General features: G+C 39.7%; 1 protein-coding gene and 1 long non-coding RNA gene across 3 annotated transcripts in view; one reads left to right on the top strand and one right to left on the bottom strand.

Moving 5' to 3' along the window:
* Positions 1 to 13068: 13068 nt before the first annotated feature.
* The window catches only part of LOC148370373 (NUAK family SNF1-like kinase 1), a 36677-nt gene continuing 30426 nt past the window's right edge, over positions 13069 to 19319 (bottom strand). For both annotated transcript variants that reach the window (XM_088332889.1, XM_088332891.1), the window contains 2 exons: positions 16054 to 16640; positions 13069 to 13908 (listed from right to left, as the gene is read on the bottom strand). In XM_088332889.1, the coding sequence (XP_088189015.1) occupies positions 13588 to 13908; positions 16054 to 16640 (908 nt within the window). In that variant the 3' untranslated portion in view covers positions 13069 to 13587. The remainder of the gene's footprint in view (positions 13909 to 16053; positions 16641 to 19319) is intronic.
* LOC148370375 (uncharacterized) lies at positions 13637 to 19064 on the top strand. Its single transcript, XR_015850118.1, has 3 exons — positions 13637 to 13733; positions 13807 to 13929; positions 16292 to 19064. It is a non-coding gene; the product is annotated as an uncharacterized LOC148370375 (long non-coding RNA).

Below are 19319 nucleotides of genomic sequence, written 5' to 3'. Positions count from 1 at the left end.
GAAGGACCCCAGCAAAATTGGTTTCATGATATAATAGCAGTGCCTCGATTCTGGTCTTAAGTCTGATTTATTTTGTATCTCTTTATTTTCTAAACTGTTTTTTTAAGTATAGCAACTGCTTGAAAACTTTGAATGTTTGTCTGCTCTGAATGTTAGTTATACATTTTACACAGGCATATTAAGTCACCCGAGTTGGAAATTTGCGCAAATTTTAAATTAGAGCATGTCACGAACCAGGACAGGAAACGGAATGAGAACCCAATCGCAACATTACTCACAATTATTGGGGAGAAGAGGAATGCGCGCACACTCGATCCGGGGATCGATGGTCACGGTAGTAGATTGAAATCAAACAGATCGGGCCCAAAATAAAACAGGATCAAAACACAGGCAAAAACGGAGATTAACAGGACTTGGCATATCATACTGAGTCTAGCAGAAGTTTCGCAGTATCTCTGACACCAGGCAACTTTCAAGACCGCGTTCAAGTAGTTCGGCAGCAATCTGTCAACGCGTTTAGCTGGTGTCAGTGGGCGGGGACAATTGGGCGCTGTGGCAACCGTGACAGAACCTGGCGCCATACAGCGGGGACCAATTGGGTGCCATGGCAACCATGGCAGAGCAGGTGTTGGGTATCATGTTAACTTAGGGTATTTATGTTCATGCTGGTTAAACAAAACTATGAGTATGTTTATTAAATTACCATATCATACAGATTTTATAGGCTAGCCTGAAATGTTTTTTTTTTTTTTTAAACACACTAATTGTTAAAGAGGAACACGTTAGCTTAGGGTATTTTTTGCCTCTTCATTAGTGTCAAGTTCACTAGTTATGTATAATCATTGAATAATCTATTCAGTTTTTTTTTTTAAATGAAACCCCACACTAATCGTTACAGAAATGTGTTAGCTAAAATGTTAGAAGATTTATGTACATCTTCGATACTGTCAAATTTACAAGTGTTTCCCATACCAGTGAAAGTCTGGTTGGCCCCCAGGATCTAATTGGTCACTACAAGAGTGTGTTAAACTTCCATCCATCCATTTTTTGAACCGCTTATCCTCAGTAGGGTCGCGGGGGTGCTGGAGCCCATCCCAGCTATCTTCAGGCAGTGGGCAGGGGACACCCTGAACTGGTTGCCAGCTAGTCACAGGGCACACAGAGACAGACAACTCACTCGCTCATTCACACCTAGGGACAATTTGGACCGACCTATTAACCTGACATGCATGTTTTTGGAATGTGGGAGGAAACCGGAGTGACTGGCGGAAACCCACGCAAGCACGGGGAGAACATGCAAACTCCACACAGGAGGTATGATCTCATGATCTCAGAACTGTGCCGCACAGGCGCCAACCACTGCGCTTGTGTTAAACTTGTTTTATAAAAAAAGAAATATTTTTTTCTAATCATATTCATGTGAAGTTAATCAAAATAAATCAAATTTTAAAAAGATCTCAAACGCCATGGTGTGCTCGCCTGCCCCCTTTGTTTTGTCCTCTCACTCACTTTTGGTTAATGGGTTCATAAATATGTTTTGTCTCTGTCCCCTCTGTTAATTTGTTAGCTGAGGGTGGAGGGGAAGTGGCACAGCACAAGTGAACGCAGGACAAAATGAAAAAACATTTAAAAAATGAGACAAAGCAGAAATATGATGCCAAATTGGACTCATTTTAGTACGTTAAGTTCCAGCAGAATATATTGTCTACCACATAAAGAAGAACCTAAATCAGTCCCTTGTTGTTCATAAATGCCTATATATGTAATTAGTAGAGAATTTCTGTCACGGTTGCCATGGCGTCCGATTGGCCCCCGCCTGTGGGCGCCACCTGGAGCTTGTTGACGGATTGGCTCCCTGTCGGTATCTAAACTCTATCCAGTCAGCCCCCTTTTGTCGGTCCGTCTGAGAATCTCCCTTTTTACACGGCAAGCCCTTTTTCGCCTGTCCTGTTTTTTTACTCTTGTCTTTCTCCCACTACGATCTGTTTGATCTCTCCACGGCTACTCTCCTCTCCTGGTTTTTGGCTTTTTTCCGTTCCCGACACCGCCATCGCTCGCCACGGAAGTCCCACTTCCGCAGCTGAGCAACCTACTCCCTGCGACCAACAATCTCCGGATCGAGTGTGGGCTCCTTTCGCTTCTCCCCCAATAAAACTGTGAGTAACGTTATGCGAGTGGGTTTTGTTTCCTGTTCTGGTCCTGACAATTTCCATGTTTTGTGGGTGTGACTTGTTTGCTGCCTTGTTGCCCTTTAATAACTAGTGTATTTATGACTCAAAAGATTTATAGGGCAAAAAAAGCATAGATCAATAATGACTACCCCATTCTTATTATTCTCCTGTACATGTCGGCCGCAAACACAAAAGACCTTCCCTTTTTTTCTTTTCAAAGATTCTCCTTCCATCCATTTCCACAGGACTATCGGATTACATACACCTTTGTCACGTCAAGACCGCCTTTTCTCCTTTTCTTCCATTACCACAATGACCACAAATCTGCAGTGTACTACAATAAAATTTGATAATATTACATTTTTGATTTAAATTAAATGTTCAAGGCTATTTAGTGACGAAATAAGTTTCCCATGGTGTATATGTCGTTTGGGGGACATTCCTGCCATCTATTGGCTTCAAAAATCTTAATGAGGGAGGACTTCTTGAGAATGATGACACCCTACCCACAGCATCACTGCCCCTTTATGATTAGATGTCTACCATCAGCTATCATAATTTACTTTTCTTCCTCGACTCACTCACACATCAGCCCCTCAATGTAGACTGCACAAGCCTGTATTGGGGCCTCATATCAGCACACGAGCCCTAGGCGGAACAACCTCGGAGCACAAAGGCAACTCAACTCCAGGGGCGACTTCCTCAGTGAGGGTTTAAACTAAACTTCATGCGTTTGGTTCTTGAAGAAATTATTTGCAGAATTTTCTGTATCAAAGAAATCTCCCCGAATAGATTGGCATCATAGCGGGAACCTTTTGGGTTTTGTTTTGCTAGTAACTTAACCTTTTCACCGGTTGATTTCCCCGTTTTCCTTGCCTTTTCTTTCTCTTCTTTCTTGTTTATTACATGTATTAAAAAAATCGCGTCTTTTTATGTTACTCTGCCTGGTCTCTTAGTTCCATCGCTTTCTGGAAGAGTAATTTATATCACATTTGCGAGAACTCAAAGTAATAACTTAATTCAAAATGAAATTTGTAGCAGCGTGGCACATTAGTTGAGCGGTTATATCTTCCACAGAACAGTTCTGAAGTCATGGGTTCAAATCCATCTAAAAGCCTTCCTGTCTGGAGTTGGCAAGTTCTCCCCGTGCTTGTGTGGGTTTCCTCCGAGCACTCCGGTTTCCTACCACATTCCAAAACACATGCATGTCCAAATTGCCCTTAGGTTTGAATGAGCGTATGGATTATGGATGGTTGTATGTCTCTGGGTGCCCTGTAACTAGCTGGCAACCAGTTTAGGTTGTCCTCTGCCTACTGCCCAAAGATAACTGGGATGGGCTCCAGCACCCCCACGACCCTACTGAGGATAAGCGGTGCAGATAATGGATGGATACATTTATGGATAATAGGGAGCTCCTTCAGACAAAATAAATAAATTTCAAAACTAAACTTTATGGTGAAGCGCTAGTGACATCTAGGGGTAAATTTATTAACAGATCACTCTAAATAATAGTTTCTATCCTAAATAAGGAACGCATTCATCATAGGTCGAACTTCTTGACTTTGCTACAAAAATGCACCAGATCGACATGTTTGGATTAGAATTGAACATATTCCTCATGCGCCGGACTGCCCTAGACTGTCCATCCACCAGGGTCTCAAAAAACTTTACGAAAATCACTGAAATAATTGAATAAAATAGAGAATGAAAGCAAAATGTATTGTTTAAATTGTAGTTTGATGCCAATTTATATAATTTAACAAGGTTTGGATAATTAGACCAAGCAAAGACGTCTGAAAATGTTGCTCAATACTACTACTAATTATTTACTCGCAATAATACTCAATATATTTTTCTAAAGACATATTTGAGTCACGTAAAATGATTGCCAAGCGTTGTTAAAAATAGATGTATATGTAAAGATATTTTTTCCTAAAATTTACTTTAATTGATTTTTTTTTAATGTGTGCATTTTAATCCATTAAAGGTTTTAGCATATAGACAACAACCCTGTCAATTTGTACGTTTCCGCATTTTAATTGTGTACGCCATATAACAATGTTTTTACGGAATTTTTTTTTTAAAGATACTGCGACGTATAATAGGCAACACAAATTTTACAGCAAGTAGGGAGAGAACGAAGAAATATGCTGAACAATTCTTTGTGTGCTTCATTTGATGAATAAAATAAACTTGTTTTACGCTGATTATCTGTGTTTTTATACAGTCCGTCTTGCGGTGAGTAAATAGGTTCTGCGTCTCGAAGTCAACGTGACGTCCGCCATCTTTGTTTAGGAGGGAAAAGCAATCGAACTGTAAAAACTAACCACAAGTTTTTAGGGTTTAAAGCAATAAATCGTTTATCAAGTTTATCAAGTGAAATGCCGTATGAGTAAGAAGATTAGAGAAGAAAGTTAGATTTTTAATGACTTGGTTACGAGAACAGAGATTCATATCAAAGTATCATGTAGTGAAAAGTGTGGACTACAAAATTCTATCAAGTAAACAGATTAGACCCTGTAGGAGCTGCTTGTTTTGGGTCTACTATGTTTTGCAAAGGCGAGAAAATGTGTGATAATGAGGGAAAGGGTTAAAGTAGCAAAACTGAAAAAATAACTTGCATCTTATTTTAACACTTTCGACACTTCAGACCTCGTCGTGCATATGTTATATTTGCAAGCAATGTAAACCAAGATCAGAGGGCTTCTCTAGGAGCCCTTTGATCAGGTTCTTTGCTGTTAGCAATTCTTCAATTTTAACATTTTTGGAACGGGACTACCAGAAAAGACGATGGTTTGTGCTGTCATATAACTTTTTGATTAGGAGATTGGTTTTAAACTCAGCCTCTTGTTGGTAAAGTTTGAATTTTCAAGCATATGATTGGTCAGATTTGATATGAAATTTAATTTTATTTCAAATCCGAAAAATTCCCATGCTTGAAATTAGAAATCTGACTAATCAGTGGCTGAGTTCAAAATCAATCTCAGACTCAAAAAGTTTTATAAGCACAGATCCAGAAAAGGCAACTGAACAATATTGTTTTTAAATGTGACTGAATAGCAGAAACAGTAAAACTGTACAAAATTATCCTTTATTCAACTTTTTCAACATTCCGACAGGTTTGTGGCAATAAAATAAAACTTAAAGCTTGTCTTTATTTTTATTTATTGGCAAAACATCCCTAATCATGCCTTTTCACGCCCCTGCAAACAGAGTAGTTTGAATACCGTAGTCCAAACTTTTCACTACATGTAACTTCAATATAAACCTGTGTTCTTGTGACCAAATACATAAAAAAAACTAATAATATATGCATAGTAGGCAGAGTTTCACATGAATATTCCCTGTAAATATTAATTGGAAAGTCCTACTCATATACAATTAAGAGTTTGCATGTTCTGAGTCACAAGAACAGAAATTAAAATTGGAGTATCACGTGGGGGAAATTTTTGACTGAAAAAAATGTATCAAGCAAATAGAGTAGAAGCTGATTGGATAGATCCCACAGGAGCTCCCTGATCGGGGTCTACTCTGTTTGTAAAGGCATTAAAAGGCGTGATTATGAGGGAAAGGGCTAACAGATTCCCTTCAGTCTTAGTACACAATCCCAGGTCCTATATTTGTCAGTGCAGCACAAACAGTCACGATTTTGTCACAACTAGACAGAGTAGACTGGAGACTTGTCTTCTAAACTTTGCACACATCTTACTGGCAGTGGTCCCTTCAAAATGTTTAAATGGTTCTTGATCAGTCCAATCACTCTCACCACATGTATTCAGGAGTTCTGTACTACACATTGATGCAAAGTCATCCTTAAGGGGGAAGCCCCTGTCTGCCAACACCTGATCCCCTGGGCTGTGGAGGTTCGGGTCAATGAACCCAAAATCCCGCAGTATCTTGATGTCTGATGCTGTGCCTCCCCACGCAGGTGATAGAAAACTGATGGAGCCCAGTGGTGTGCAAGCAATAAGAAACTTGATTGTACAATCTTTCTTATAAGAGCTGTAACAATGGGCATAAGCCTTGAGGTTCTTTGGAGCTTCAATAAATATCTCAAAGCAGTCAATGATTGTTGTAAGTCTTGGGAATGTGGTCTTGAAGACTGCTGGAATGGTGTTAAAAATACATTACCGGTCTGGCCAGTGTACCATGAAACCTACTTTGGCATGCATAATATCAAACCACTTCCAAAAGTAATCAATGACAGCAGACTTAGGAATGCCTTTAACTTTTGCCAAGAATTCAAATGACATGTTGTGCCGAAGCTTGACGAGAGTTAGAAATATTTGGTCTTTCAATGCCGTACTGTGTTTGTTCGTTAGGCACTCTGCAAATTTCTCTAGGATAGTATATAGTGTCTCAAACACATCCCAAGTAATTCCAGTTAGCATTTGACAACTGCTGTTGTCATTTGCCACAGACTCGGCACATAGTGATCCAGAACGGAGTGTTTCTTGCAGAGATGCTACCTGCGCTAAGTGCCTCATTTTTCTCTCTTCGAAAGTTTTCTATTTCCTCATGTAATATTTCTCTTTCTGACCAACACATGGGTTGCTTCATTGGATTCTGTGGTTCAGATGTTTGACTTGCTCTCAATTCTTCAGCAGTGTCCTCTGAATCATCACTTGATGTGATCGAGTGATTGTCCAGTTGCATCTCAACTTCATCCTGGAGTCTAGATGGTGTCTCTGATCTCGACCTGATGCTAATCTCTGACCCCTTTGGCTCGAGAAGGACCAGCCTCTTGTGCACTTTGGTTGGTCTCGTCACTGAAAGAAACAAAAATAAACTGAAAAGTATTGCTGACCCGTATTTTCCTCAAGATGTTGCTGATCGATATCAAGAGGTTAGAGCAAAAAGCTTGTTACTACATATGTATTGCATATGCGGATACAAGATTTTGCTCTCACCCCTCAATAGTTTGCCTTTTTGTCTTCTAATGTTCCAATATAACTATCATGCAAATGGATTGGATTCAAAAATAAGTAGTACATTTCTAACTTGTCATCTCATTTTTATCTTACTCGGCCAATTGGTCCAAAGAATTCCTCTCATGAAAATCTGAGCTACCACCAATGTTCCCTCTAAGATGCGTGTGTGCACAATTGCGCACTACCCAGAGCTTTTCCGTGCACAAGAAAATCTGGCCAGCTCACAAAAATGAGGGCTCGAAATTGCTAATTAAGAAGCGTATTAAGTCAAAGTTACAGTGCATGAAGGTAAAAATACAAGGGTTCCCCTGACGTTGTGTTCTAAATGCGGTATTTTGAAGTCAAGGTCGAAGTTGAACGAAGTTGAGTAGAGTCAGTAGTTTTTCGAGAATCGGCTTCTTCAGCTCAGATCACTAAAAGGAACCGTCTCTTTCGGGTCCTAATCGGCTCTTCAGGTTGTTTTTGCTTCTTTCATCCCTATATTGCCAAATATTATGTAGAATTATGCACAAAGTGACTTAAAGGAAGGGGGAATAGAACAAAAAAGAAAGAAATACCAAAATGAAATAGTAGTGAAAAGCTGAGAAAAAAAGAAACATTTTATTTTGGATGTTAAAAGGACACAGGCAGACAGAGTAGAACCGTATTAGAATGGCTGCTTGGAGGGCTTTGATACAGTTCTTCTTTGATGCTCATGACAAAAATGAAAATAAAATAAAAATCCAAATTTTAAAAGATGGTTAAATCGCCCCTAATGCAGCAAAAGTGGACAAACCCGATGTTCATTTTGTATAATGTCAATTCAAAATTCGGGCAAAAATAGGTGAAACACCTTATAGACTTAAAGAATTAATTACCTGGTGGTAAACAGGCTTGTTTCGCTGCTCTCTCGTTCCTGTCTACTTTCATAGTAAACTTCATGGAGCTTGGTTTGGCTTTGGTGCTCGACTGCGGGAAAATGGATGGTACAAAGTCTGGATGGCTCCTATCATTGCACTTTTGTCCTGTAAAACAAAAATTTAAACAATGGTAGGATGCAGCCGACCCACAACAAAGCCTGCAATCTAACTGTATACATTTAAAACCCATTCAACCATAATGGACTCTTCTTCTCTTTAAGAAATGTCCACTGTCACATGAAAATGGACCTTTGGACATATCTGTCATGTGTGTATGTAAACACTGTATAAACAACGTTTATTGTCTGAAAACTTTATTTTCATGGACTCAAATGGGTGTATGATGCCTCGGAATATTGAGTGTTTGAGAGATTACCAAGAATCAGATTATTTATGTGACTTTAATTAAAATTTCGTGAATAAATGGGTAAAATATGGATAAATAAGGTTGAACCGATCTCAATACAATCTTGACTTTATTTAATAATCACAACTGCAAATAAAAGTCTGGATGATTTGACGAGACTTTTATTGATTCATAAACTTTATTTTCGGACTTACTGTTGCAGAATCACCATTCATATAAAAAAAAACATCATGTCCACATATTTTTTGAGGGGGTACATATTATTCTAAATGATATGCAATCAACATGTACAATAATGACTAACCAGTGTGATTCACAAACGTAGGTGTGAGTGCTGCGAGGGGACCAGTTTGTAAGGGACTATCGATCCATCCAATTTTTGCACGCCTTGATTCACCACAGACTTCCATTTTTCCCTCCTTTCCTTGTCAGAAGGTAATATGAAATATTTCAGGTCAGGACTCTTCCTCTTATTAGACGTACACCCTTTTACAGAGCAACTTTTCACCATTATTCTAGTCAGACTCGATAACAATGTTTTTCCCCCAAACATTGAAGGCGGCGCCGGTGGATTGCACGTGACCAAGTGCCCGGATGTCCGACTTCAAGTATAGCCAAACATTGAGTGGTGCAACATGGGTTGCTGACTAGTTAAAACGTTGTATTTTGGGATTCATGTTGTGTAATCCGTATTTGACTGTTTGGGGAAAGTTATTATTATTTTTCAGAGTATTGAGTTTTTTATAGCAGAAAGGGTAAGAGAAGTACCAGTATATCACTGTTAGATGGCAAAGTCTCACTGGTCAGAGAAGGGTGCTTGGGCCAAGTCTCACGGGACCTTGCGTGATTTAGTGAGACTTGCTCAATAAATGAACCTTAATGCTGAAGGATTTTATACATTTTACTATCAAGGATTTTATTAAATGCAAGTTACATTTATTGAGTGCAATGAAGATTTTCACTGAGTGAGCTTCAGGTCACGCCGTTTCGAATGCGAATGTTTTGTTTAGTTCTGTTGAAGGCCAGACGCACAAGGACAGACATCACAACGCTCTTCTACGAGATGGTGGGGTCACGTGGAGGCTTTGCTCTGGCCGGCCCATGGGAGGAGCCGACACGCCAGCTTGGGAGAAAGGCGTGGGCAGAGGAAGAAGAGAGAAGATCGAGAGAGAAGGCTTGACAGAGACTCGAGCGACACTAATTTGGCTAATTCGATGGAGTTCACTTAGTTAAATACTATAAGAAATTAAATCTGTCCTCGTGTGGAAATGCCGGTCTCTTGTCCATATTTTCCCAAAAAGAAACGTTGTTAGGGCAGAATTTATGTTGCGTTTGGTTAATGGAGTCAGATAACTAATTTGGACAATTTGGTAAACGGTACATTTTAATATATTTAATTCCTAACAATGCCAATAATTAAATTGTGTCTTGTGAGACTGACATTTATCATCTATCTTGCAGGTGAGATGTATATAATGGGAACACACTTACTGTGGGGATAGTGATATGTGAAAATATGTGTGTAAAAGTTGGTTTTGATGTCTGTAAACTTTACAAAAAGTGAAATAGTCAGCATAAGCAACAAATAGGGCCTTGGGTGAGGTATATTATGTTATGCTGGACTGGCTTAAGAGTGTACTGTGATGTTAATTTGTATATTTTGATACCAAATAACTTGAGGTGAGTTTTGTTGGAATGTACAGTTATGGTGATTTGTTCATTGATTCTTGAAAAGTACAAATTGATGGCAATGTTATTTTATATTTAGATGTTAACGGGACCTCACGTGATTTAGTGGGACTTGCTCAATAAATGAACTTTAATGCCAACAATTAAACTGTGAGACTGACATTTATCATTTATTTTGAAGAAGAGGTAAAACAAAAACAAAAATATATGAAACAAATGTTTAACACCAGCTGGAGCTAGCCCATCCACCTGGGTCCCGTTACAATTGCATCGCATGCAAATGGTTTCATAACATTTTACCCGACGTCACTGCTGCTAACAACAATGGCGCTCACTGATAAACCGATAGTGTCCTCAAGTGGTAGTTAATAATATTTACATTAAAATCACACCACACGACGAGTACTGAATGGAGGATAAATATTTTAGGGGACAACGCTCCCACGCTATAATCAATGAGTACTTCCGCAAACATGAATTCATTGCGTGTGACAATGGTCCTGCGCACGCAGACCAGTTGTGGCTCTCACACAGGAGATGAAGTTGGCGGGTCAAACGCGACTGTGCCCTTGAGGAGGCCTCGCGCTCCCCCCCAGGGTGGATCGCTCCAATATTTGAAAACCAGTGCAGTATAGTAAATGTAGCCAGTTCCACCAGCTCTGACCAACTACAGCTATTGGCTATTTTCAGCCGCTCCGAGTGTATCCAGCCTGCTTGGACTTTCGTTGTCACTGATGGGGATTAAAAGCTGGTGTCATATTCTGTTGCTGTCTGAAATTCAGCAAATCTGGAAGTCGGCTTTCGGAAATCAACCATGTGGTATCCCTTGGGCTGCCATGGTGTTTTTTCATGTATTTATTATTTTTAGTTTGACTGGCAAAATTGCGCTTTTAGTGGACAGTGTGAAAGAAAAAAACTACTTTTTGATCCCTCAGACAAATAAAAAAATGCCTCTTAGCTTAAAGTTTAAGCCATTTACTACTTACCCAGATTATACTGATCCTTAGTGCAGATAATATTTTACATATGTAAGGTATCTAAGAAATTAGCTGACACAGTTTAAAGCAGCAGTGTGCATTATAGTGACCCTAACAGTGTAAAATACTTGATTAATTTAAATGAGAAAGAACAAGAAAAACAAACAAACACTTGTACTCCCTCATAAACAAGGTTTATAAATGTCTATTTATTTGACACAACTTGAAGATTACATTATTTCCCCCTAACTTACAACTACAGAAGCCCGAATGACCATTTAGCTAAGCTTATTTTCCCGGCAGTGCTTTTAGCATGCAATGGCTTCTTACCCCAAACGGCTGAGCCCAAAATGTTATGCTTGAAGAGTCTCGTCATTCGGGCAGGTTACATTTTTTTCTCTGTTTCTTTCGCTAGCCACTTAAGTTAGCAACTTGGCTGCAGCCTACAGCTAGCTAATGCTAGTCACTCGTCTTCCAAAGCTGCTTATGCAATTAAAAATCGTTGGCCATTGTGTATTTTTTTTCAATTACGTACATTTTAGAATTGTCTATAATTTTCTGATGTTGGTAGCAAGTAATTCTCAATGAATTAAATTATCTGTCATCTGCCCTAAATTTATTTACATTTTTTATTTTTTTATCTATTGACAATGTATACATATTTATTACCGTAATAATAGTGGTCGACCGTGCAGTTTACACCCATGCCTCCACTTAAGTCTAAATTAGTGATTCCACAATAGTTTCCAAAATTAGTGATTCCATATATGACAGGTTTTTTTTTTACGACACACACGAACGACGCATTTTTCGAGGGATTCTGTGTTGTTGACTCTAAATTTGTTGAGTATAAAGAAGGTTGATATATATATATATATATATATATATATATATATATATATATATATATATATATATATATATATATATATATATATATATATATTTATATATTATGCTTCCTGGTGGGTCCTGGCACTTTTTTAACAAACCTGTACCCGAACAACCTCACCCATTTTGTGCATAATGTTACATCCATTCCATTATCTGCACTGGTTGGCCCCCAGGATCTAATTGGTCACTACAAGAGTGTGTTAAACTTCCATCCATCCATTTTTTGAACCGCTTATCCTCAGTAGGGTCGTGGGGGTGCTTGAGCCCATCACAGCTGTCTTCAGGCAGTGGGCAAGGGACACTCTGAATTGGTTGCCAGCCGGTCGCAGGCCACACAGAGACAGACGGCTCACTCGCTTATTAACACCACAATTCGGACTAGCCAATTAACCTGGAAAGTGGGAGGAAAACGTAGTGCCCAGAGAAAACACATACAGGCATGGAGAGAACATGCAAACTCCTCACAGGAAGGCTGGTAGCCGGATTTGATCCCATGACCTCAGAACTGTGCCGCAGATGCAATAACCACTCCACCGCCGTGGTGCTAATGTTACATTATTATTGATAATACGCTGATCAAAGGGGCCCCTCAAAACCTTTCGTTTTCTCTTTTTTTTCCTCCATTTTTTCCTTCTTTTTTTTCTTTTTATACTTTTCTTCTTTTGTTTATATTCACTTTATTCCCCCCTTTTCAATTCAATTCTAGTCTGAATCAATCCAACCCTCAATAACTCTTTTATGGCTATAAAACTTGTCTTGCAGCTACACCTGCAACACATAAAACAAGCATTAATATTAACAGCGAGCTGTTGGCGCGATTGCTTTAGTGATTTACCGCCACCAATGTTTGTAAAAGGGGTAATATTTTTCTACGTCTTCAGGCGGTTCCAAAGAACCAATTCAAATTTTGATTGGCTAAACCTTTAGTGATATTACAGCGATGTGGTGCGGCAACGCCTTCTCAAAAAATATAAAAGTCCTATAGGCAGTTTCCTGAGCCTAACAAGTAATCCTAAAATGTGAGTGGTTAAATGCTTTCATATAAAAGCGCTAGTCTGGAAGCAGCAGGGAAGAGGCAATAAAAAGAAGCTGACAATTTGGAATTATTGTCTAAGTTTACTATTGTGAGACTTTATTTAGGCAACGCACAAAAAAACAGCATCTGTCATTAATTAAAAAGTATTAATGGACAAAACATAATTAACATAATTCAGATATCTTTTAGGCTAGCAGAGAAGGCCTTTCAGGCCCTCATGGCCCATGAGTGAGTAATAATAACTATTTAAATATTGATTTTTTTAAATAATCACAAGGAAATGGTGCAATTATTAAATAAATACAAATAAAAAAACAAATTAAAAATTGATATTGAAAAAAATTAAAACAATGATACTATTATAACGGTTCAAAAGTATAGTAAAAAAATGAAAAATTGTATCTAAAATAAACAAAATGATCTGTCAGTGAGGCACAACATTTTGGAGGTTGGTACTGTAACTACCCTGACAAATATAAATTGACATGATCAGGGGTCCAAAGTACATCTTATTCCACACCATGAAGATAAAATGTCTTGAGGCGGAGTCGCCGTATCCTGGGGGTATAAACAAAGACAAGCCAGTTCTCTGTCCCCGGCTGTCACCGATGGTTATCACTCTCCTACAATTCCCCCGATTGTGCGGCTAGGTCTAACAAATCGAAAGAATCGCTGGAAACAAAACTGTCCTCGCTCACCACACTCGAGGGCCGACTGCCGCGGCCCTCGGCGGCAATCTTAGACCTGAGGAATTGCTGCAAATTGTCCGGTAAGGCGATGGTTTCGTATGAACGTTGGTCGGGAAGTTCCAGGCTGCGTGAGAACTTGCCGTTGCGTTTCAGAATCCCCTTTCGTCTTCTTGCCGCCTCCGTGCGTAAGGTTGGACTGTCTTCTAGGACCAAAGTGTGCTGGTTTCTGGAACGGGGGTTTTCGGGAACACTCTCCTGGACACATATGGACAAGAGGTAAGATTCTGCCTAAAGCATTCAGCCCAACTTGACCCATGCCCACTGGTATTAAAGCCAGAACCAACACTGGCCTGACCAATATACTTGATTTACAGATCCGAGCCCGAAGCAAACCCGAAATTTCATATTTCATTTGTTAGGATTTGGGAAGAGAAGAGTTGATTTAAGATAACAAATTAAAGTTTGTCTTTTGTAAACAAAAGCAGTTCATCAAAAGTGTATAAACATTTACACCTCTTATATTTTTGTGCCTGCAGATGTTATATTAACACGTTAAGAATATTACTAGACAGCTTTTTTCCATCTTCGCAACATTGCTAAAATCGCCCTATGCTGTCTCAGTCAGATGCGGAGATTATAATTCATGTTTTTGTTACCTCCTGTCTCAATTACCATAACGCACTACTCTCCGGTCTCCCGAAGACCAATATCATAAGCCTTCAACTGGTACAAAATGCTGCAGCGAGGCTTTTAACTAAGACAAGAAAGTTTGATCACAGTACCCCGATTTTAGCTAACCTTTTTTTGGCTCCCTGTTAGCTTAAGATGTGATTTTAAGGTTCTGTTGGTATTATACAAAATCATGCATGGAATTGCTCCCTCATATATTTCAGATTTGATTTCCCCCTATGTTCCGGTCCGGACCCTTCGCTCTGAAAATGCTGGTCTACTAGTGATCCAAAGAGCCAAGAAGAAAACCGCAGGTTCAAGAGCGTTCTCCATTCGGGTTTCGGTGCTGTGGAATGCTCTTCCCCCTGAGATTCGATCTGCAACCTCAGTGGAAATTTTTAAATCTAAGCTTATAAAACACTTCTATTCTATAGCATATGGATAACCTATATTTAATGTTGTCATTGTCTGTTTAATTGTTTGTTATTGCAATAGCCATTGCAGCGTGGTCATTACCTCATGTGCGGTCCCTTTTCAAGGTTTCTTCATTTTCCTCATGTTGAGGTTTTTGAGTTTTTCCTTGCCCTGGTGTAGGTTTTAGATCAGGGGATGGTGTAAAAATTGTCTGTGGTTTACAATAATCTGTGGTCTGTGCAGCCCTTTGAGACACCTTGTGATTCAGGGCTATATAAATAAACATGACTTGACTTAACCGACAATTTTCTATCAGCGATAGATTTTTTAAGAATTGGCAGGCAAATTTTGTGGCCGTCCGTCATTTTGACAGTTAGAATATTGGGCCATAAACCAAGGCAGCAGTACATCCTTAAAAAAGCTGTATGGAATTTGGAACTTTGTCACTTTCTGCCGCCATCTCCTGGCTTACAGTCATGATCGCAGCCTATGTCAGCTTATTGATGTTGCGCATGCAAGTATTTGAATTTCTTAGATTCCCTCGAATTACCTTTTTTTTTCATATTTTGGGGGGTTTGAATTGGCGTTTAGATTCTACTAGAACAGGGGTGGCGAACAAGTTTGACACAAAGATCCGAAATTTTTAACTGAGAGAGTCAGAGAGCCACACCACGCACTGACCTGCCATGACAGACAGACACACACACACAAACACACACAATTAAAAATATATTATTTCCCATAACACACTCCTCTCCTTACAATACAGTATTGTTCTTATGTTGATTTCAATGAAAGTGTCCACCCTCAATACACACAAAAAAAACTAAACATGAAACAAGGTAAAGAGCCACAGTATATAGAAATTATGATGAGGCAAAGAGCCGCATTCTTATTGGCCAAGAGCCGCATGCCGCTCTAGAGCCACGTGTTCACCACCCCTGTACTAGAAGAAGGCTTTTTCTTACTTTCACCATTTTCCTGTTGCACTGACAAATATAAAGAATACAATAATCTGCGATGACTAGCATGACATCACTCTTAAACCATTACAGTACGTGTTGTGATGAGGCAACTTTTATTTTTTTGGCGGTGCACAGTCTCACATGGCCAAAACTACTCGCGACCTTGAAACGTCTCAGTGAGTTGTGACAAGATACTCATTTAATCACTCTTTTTTCTTGCACATCATGGCCCACACCAAAAAAAGTCAGCAAGAGAGAAGCCTGGCCACATTTTGGGCCTGACCAGACCCAAATTTCAGCCCGGGTACATGCTAAAATGTCAGTGGGCTAAGGATTGTGCTTAGTATCTTACCTCTGATTTGGACTCATTTGGTCGTAACGTGGAGATATTCCCGGTCTCGCCTTCATACATGTTCTTGAGTATTCCCTTTTTGGGCATTTTAGAGGACTGCTGTCGGAAAGTGCAAGGCAATGATTGACTGGAGGACAGAATGTCAACAACTGGATTTTCTTTTGGCGGGCTGTGCAAAACAGAGTCGAAACTCCTCTGGTGTTTCAGAATACTTTTGGGTTTCTTCCGTTCCCCGCAGGCAGAGGCTGCCGCACCGGCGTATACACCCTGGTTCATCTGCAGGATGGCATTCTCCTTGCGCGACTTCCTGACGCTGGAAGCTCCCCGTCCGCATCGAGGCAAGCTGAAGTAACGGCGGTCCAGGCCTGGAAGTATCGACTCTGTGGCCGAACCCACGGCGGCCCGGTTCTGCCAGTCGATGTAACGAGCCAGCAAGGGTGAGGGGCAGTCCGGATTCGGGGATGGAGCGCAGTCACACACAGCATCCTCGTAGCCCCAGTTCACCCACCAGTGGTTTGCCACATCCTCAATTGTGGCTCTCTCGTCCACACGTTGCGTCAGAAGCCAATCAATGAGGGCACAGGCATCTAGCAGGTAGAAATGGGTGAGAATGATTTTAAAACAATGTGCCGATAAAAAATACTTTTTAATTATCTCATATTAGTATTCAAGCCAACATTGGGTTTTACATTTGAAGTGCAATGAATAAGATCCAAAATTCAAGATGGTCTTCATTGTTGTTAACATAAAATGCCAATGAATTTTTCTTTGCAACAGCCTCGAAATGCCTCAGTTATAATATTTTGATTTTCAAAATACTTGTGTCCCCTCAACTTATTCATAATGTGCGTCAGAAACTAGAGAGCTCAGCTATAATCATTCTTGAGTCAGGATGTGTAGAACTAATGTTCATTAAAATATCTTGATTTTCTACAGAAGTAGCAGAATAACTTGTTGTGTTTCCTCTCTTTCTCTCTATCTACCCTGGTCATATCCCTTGAGAGGGGTGACCGTCAGCAAGACAAACACACACAAAAACAAAGAAAATTAAAAAAAAGTAGCAAACAAACACAAAAAATTTGACCATGGCCAACCCAAATGCCCAAACACCCAAACAGGTTAAGCACCTCGGCACGCAAGATAGTCATGCTTTCGTCCCTCCAGATGAAACGGGCAGAGCGGCTATGTGGCTAGGGTAAGGGCGACACAACACACTCTTCTGTTCAACAGCAGGGCCCGACAGCTTTCACTGGTTTACCCCTGCTGCAACATACAGGTGCCCTGCTCATCCCTTAGAACACGTCCAAGCATCCCTCTATCCTTTCACAACACCTCTCCACTCATTCCTATCACAAACAAGAGATCTAGCTTCCACTACATTGAGACCTCTTTCCCGCAGTGCACTCATAACACCATCCATCCACGTCAATCGTGGCCTTCCTCTTCATCTCCTTCCATTTACTTCTGCTCTGTAGATCCTCTTCAACATTCGCTCCTCATCCATCCCCTCTGTGAGACCAAATCAACCAAGTCCTCTCTTATCCACACGGTTGCTCAGTTCCACAACTACTCCAGTTCTGTCTCTCACAATTTCTCAATCTTTTCTAAAGTATTTAATTTCCTTTTCAAATCGGCGTTCAGGCTCCAAGTCTCTGCACCTTACAACACAGTCGTCACAATCACACTCTCATACAGTCCTCTCTTAACATCCATACTCATATTCTTGTTACTCATCACTCTTCTCAGAGCACCCAAAAGCTTGCTTCCTTGATTAACTCTGTACAATCCACTCTCTACCTCTTCATAATGTGCGTGAGACACTAGAGAGCTCGGCTAAAATCAGTCACATGGGTCAGTATATGTAGTTGAAAGATTTCAAGCACTAATGTTCCGTTATAATATTTTGATTTTCTAAAGAAGTAGCAGCACAATTTGGTTGTGTCTTCTTTCTACCTCTTTAAAATGTGTGTGAGGCACTGGAGAACATAGCTCTAATCAATTGCACGGGTCATGATGTGGTGTTCCAATATTTCAAGAAAGAAAGAGGCAAAGAGGAACAATGTGAAGAACAAGTGTAAAATATTTTGATATTGAACCACTCCACAGCTTCACTGCCATCAGCAAATGTTGAGAGTTCTTTTAAAGCGAATGGACCAAATACAGACACCTTTTCCTCATTTATTTCCATGTGCCTGATGGTCTTCAAGTGTTAAATGCGTTTTGTATTTAAAGTGTAATACATAAGTCAAGTGTGAATATATTTTTACACAGAAATACTCCAAACTTGATCAGAAAAAAGAAAGAAGCATTTTTGAAAGACAATGCACTAAAGGAGACTTTTACTCCCTTTTTTCATAAGCCTGGTAGTATTCAGCCCAAAAAAAGGTTTCATTTGTTAAGAAAATCACTCAATGTTTTTTTTATTCATAATTAGTGTTATATTTGTTATTCTGCTTGCTTGCAATGAAAAATGCCAGGGTGGTTCAATAATGACCATTTTCCACTTGCAAAGTAGATTACTGATAATGTCAGGGTTGGGTATTTGGACTTATTGTTCTCCTTTTTGACCATTGAACACTTGCAAAGAAAATTTCTTATTATGCCACGGTTGGGTTATATCGACTATTATTGAGTACTTGTGCACTGTTTGCATTACTGTCACGGTCTTCCAATCATGTTGCAGTTCTTTCATTTCCACCCCTTTTAGGGTTGATCTGGTTTTTGTAACCTGGGAGAGTTTAATAAAAAAGAAAGGGAAAGGGTCCCCTATACTAAATCTTCAGTGGCATAATACCCTGTTTGAATTTAAAAGGCAATACACCAAAAAAATGACACAGTATGCTCACTTTGCGTATTTTAATGAGCCTGGTGGTATTCAAGCCCAAAATGTGTTTTGCATTTGAAATGTAATACTGCACATAGATCGGATGTACCTATGGTCTGACATGGAACCACTTCAAATCTTCAGTGGCATCAGACCTGTCCATAAATTATCTTTTAAATGCCCTTGTGCTAAGAACAAATTTGTAAATAAATAATATATAATAAATCATTTAACAAAAATAACAATTCATTCACGTCTGCACAAAACCGTTGTTTTTTGGCTCTAACCTGCTGGTTAAGAGGTCCAAACATGTGTCAAGCAATTAAAGGTAATCACCAGTATAAGTGAAATCAGGCCTAAAAAAAATCCAGCCGGAACCAGCCCGAGCCCAACCAATGGACTTGATTTGAAGGACCAACCCTGGAGTTAACCCGAAATTTCA

This window comes from Urocampus carinirostris, chromosome 3 (assembly GCF_059441175.1).
Source record: "Urocampus carinirostris isolate Australia breed hairy pipefish chromosome 3, RoL_Ucar_1.0, whole genome shotgun sequence".
Classification (NCBI taxonomy): Eukaryota; Metazoa; Chordata; class Actinopteri; order Syngnathiformes; family Syngnathidae; genus Urocampus; species Urocampus carinirostris.
The sequence above is the reverse complement of the archived record's forward strand: the minus strand, read 5'-3'. Positions and strand labels throughout refer to the sequence as shown.